General features: G+C 44.3%; 1 protein-coding gene across 1 annotated transcript in view; it reads right to left on the bottom strand.

The window, feature by feature from the left end:
- Window positions 1–2465, bottom strand: part of Slob (Slowpoke binding protein) — a 221837-nt gene extending 219372 nt beyond the window's left edge. The window contains exon 1 of the mRNA XM_080282981.1: window positions 1963–2465. Within this exon, the coding sequence (XP_080139107.1) occupies window positions 1963–2465 (503 nt within the window). The remainder of the gene's footprint in view (window positions 1–1962) is intronic.
- Window positions 2466–3239: the final 774 nt, after the last annotated feature.

Here is a 3239-nt window from a genome sequence, read left to right as displayed (position 1 = left end):
CCAGAGAGTATCCTTTCTTCTCATACTCCTTTGCTGTGTGCTTAAAATAATCTCATAAAACTAATCAGAGAGAGTCCTTCCTTCTTACACTCTTCTCCTGTACTTCATATTACCACCACATAAAATTCCACGGCACACCTTCCATCACAAACAGCCGGCAGGAAAATATCAGCAGCTTCTTCGTAGTGATAGTACAAGTCACAAAATATATATAACACAACGCACAATTCCACTATTTCAATGTAAAGTTCGCTACACATAAAAAAAGCTATCAATTCTTCTTTGCCTCTTCGCTCTACACAAAGTCAAACTGCTTTCAATGGCTTTTCGTAAAATTATACCGTATCCAAAATCACACATACGTAACAATCAAATTTCTTACGCAAAAATATATGCAATTCTTTTTCTAGTGCACAACACAAATTGCCAAATCGCTTATCAGAATACACGCAGGGATGAAAGATGACCCTGTACCTCTTCTACCTCTCCTCTGCTGGCTAATATTTCAGAGCTGACGGAGGCTTGGTGTGTTTCCCTGCTCACAGATATTGTTCTTAGATATGATGTTTTAGAGAGGTGGTGACGGACATGGCCTAAAATCCGTAGTCTTGTCCGTTGAGGAGGCTCCCTAACACCTTTTCCTGAGCGATTTATTTCATTTCACCTGTCCTTTTCTGTGTCACTTAAATCCTTCTAATATCGCCATACTCTGCATACATTACGTACAAAAGGATATCAACCAGCCAGATCCCAAACTAAATCACAAAAGAAAAGGCGCTAGGGGAGCTTACTTAACCGAAGAGAACGCAGGTTGTGAAGATGACGCAGCAGAAGAATAGGAGGAAATTTGGTCCCTGACGGTAAAGTATACATAATAATAATAATAATAATAATATCAATAACAACAATAATAATAATAATAATAATAATAATAATAATAATAATAATATCAATAACAACAACAACAACAATAATAATAATAATAATAATAATAATACACTGCGCTATGACTAGTACCACAAGTTGAGGAAGAAGTTGATTTTCCGCTTGATTTTACACACACCAAAATATAAACAGCTACCATACAGTTTCTTTAAATCTACACCGTTCTAAAAAAATCGCCAAATCAGCATCAAAATCGCCAAATCACCTCCAATATCCACTCCACGTCGCATAAGTTAAATATTCCACTACAAATGTCACTACTACAGAAAGGTCATCTCGGAAAGGAATACAGTTTTCGTGGTTTCTGCAAAAATATAGTTTCTCAAAGTCTGCACAGTTTAGATCGCCAAATCACCATCAATGTCCGCTACAGGTCACACACATCACTACAACTAGAAGGCAAGGTCAACGATGCTTCACTTTTGGCTGTACACACACACACACACACACACACACACACACACACACACACACACACAAAGCCACTGACTATCTACGGGGTGAGGGCCAACTCTACATCGGTGTGCGCTTCTGGTTCACCCCGCCTCAGGTCAAACGGGGTCAGACGGGGCGGGGCGGGGCGGGGTGGGATGGGGTGAGACGGGGTGAGTGGATGGGTGGGGCTGTGTTCAAATTTTCAAAGTTTCGTTGACTTAGATACTATATTTTCTCTTCCATATGAGTCTACGTTAGTTTGGGTTAAGTTAGGTCAAGCTAGGTGAGAGAATTAGGTCACATTAAAGTAAGTCTAATCATCCCGGGAAGAGGATGCTAAAATGGCTAACGATAGGGAAATGTGAAGGGTGTGTGGGGAGTGTATAGGTGTGTGGGTGGGGTGGGTGTGTGGGCGGGGTGGGTGTGCGGGCGGGTTCAGTGGAGTGTGTTCGTAGGGTAGGTGGGTGTATGGGGAGTGTGTGTAGCGTAGGTGGGATGGGTTGGTGTGTGTATGGTTTGGTGGGTGGGTGGGTGGGTTTGTGGGCGGGGTGGGCGGCTAGGGATGGGCGGAACATGACTCACCCGTGCATGGCGTGGGTGCGACAGGATCGGTGGTGTGTGCGAGCTCTGTTGACAGCGACACAGGAGAAAAGTCGGGCCAGAGACTCGAGGCTGGCTATAACCATGCCGGTCTCACCCCCACCCCCCTGCTGTGGCTGTTTACGCTTGGCTAGCCCAGGGGGGTCATGGACAAGGCTAGGGCTACCACGACAGCTTAAGGTAGTGAAAGGCGAGCGGGGCCGAGAGATAGGTAGGTAGTCGCTAAGAGCACTCGAGGCGCGGGAGATACAAGTCGACCCTCTCCGTCCGCTTGCTGGGCCACGACTGTCCTGCCCAACCGCTCGTGGGTCCGTGGAATCGTTGATGTGCTCGTTGGAACGCCCCTGCCGCCTACCTCGCACGTTCCGCTGCTGTTCCAACATCTTTTTACGCTGCCTCTTGTTCAGCTTCTGTCTGCTCGAGTACTTTTCATGGTCCGAGCTGAATTTGGCCCGGTGAGCCTGTAGACCGTAAAGACCGAACATTTTGGCGGTCTTTATTAGCCAGGCGGGACTAACTTAACTAATCAACCTTTATTTGGTATCCTTGTCAGTCACCTTTATTCACGAGTTGCTTTATTAGTCCATCCTGCATATCGTACAGACGGAACATTATGGTGGTCCTTGTTAGTAAGGCAGGAATCAACAAACCACACCTTATTTACTGTTTTCCTCACTTTTATTCATTACAGTTGCTTTATTAACCGATCCTGTAGACAGTAAAGACCGCGCATTTTGATGATTTTGTTAGTAATGCGATGACACTTTAACACTGCACCTTCACACTGCAGTTTTACTACCATATCTGATTCACTGGTCACTATCCACTATTGTTTCTTTACTACATGACTTTGCTGCTTTACTGAACATGGGTAAGGCTCTGACGGTATCCCCTTCTCACCTTATCTATGCACCACACGCCACAATCCCCTCATCACCAATCCCAATAGTCACTCACCACTGTTCTTTCATTTCACCATCATCACTAATCCCACACCCCAATCACCACTCCCTTGCCAGCCACTTTCATCACCAAAATTGCTATACTAGTCAACATGATCCAAGGCTGGCAGAAAAACACACAACTCAAATTCCTTCAAGTCCTGGTGATTGTTTGGGAGCGTGGGTGGTGAGACATAGTGTGTGGGGGGAGACAAGACTTTCATTTTTTATTTATTCATTTTTATATTTATCTAGTCATTCATTTACTTGTTTATTTATTTATTTATTTATTTTTCAGTGTGTTTATGCATCCGTTCA

This window comes from Coenobita brevimanus, chromosome 12, assembly GCF_032717465.1.
Source record: "Coenobita brevimanus isolate Jiangsu-jjx chromosome 12, ASM3271746v2, whole genome shotgun sequence".
In the NCBI taxonomy this organism is placed as follows: domain Eukaryota; kingdom Metazoa; phylum Arthropoda; class Malacostraca; order Decapoda; family Coenobitidae; genus Coenobita; species Coenobita brevimanus.
The sequence above is the reverse complement of the archived record's forward strand: the minus strand, read 5'-3'. Positions and strand labels throughout refer to the sequence as shown.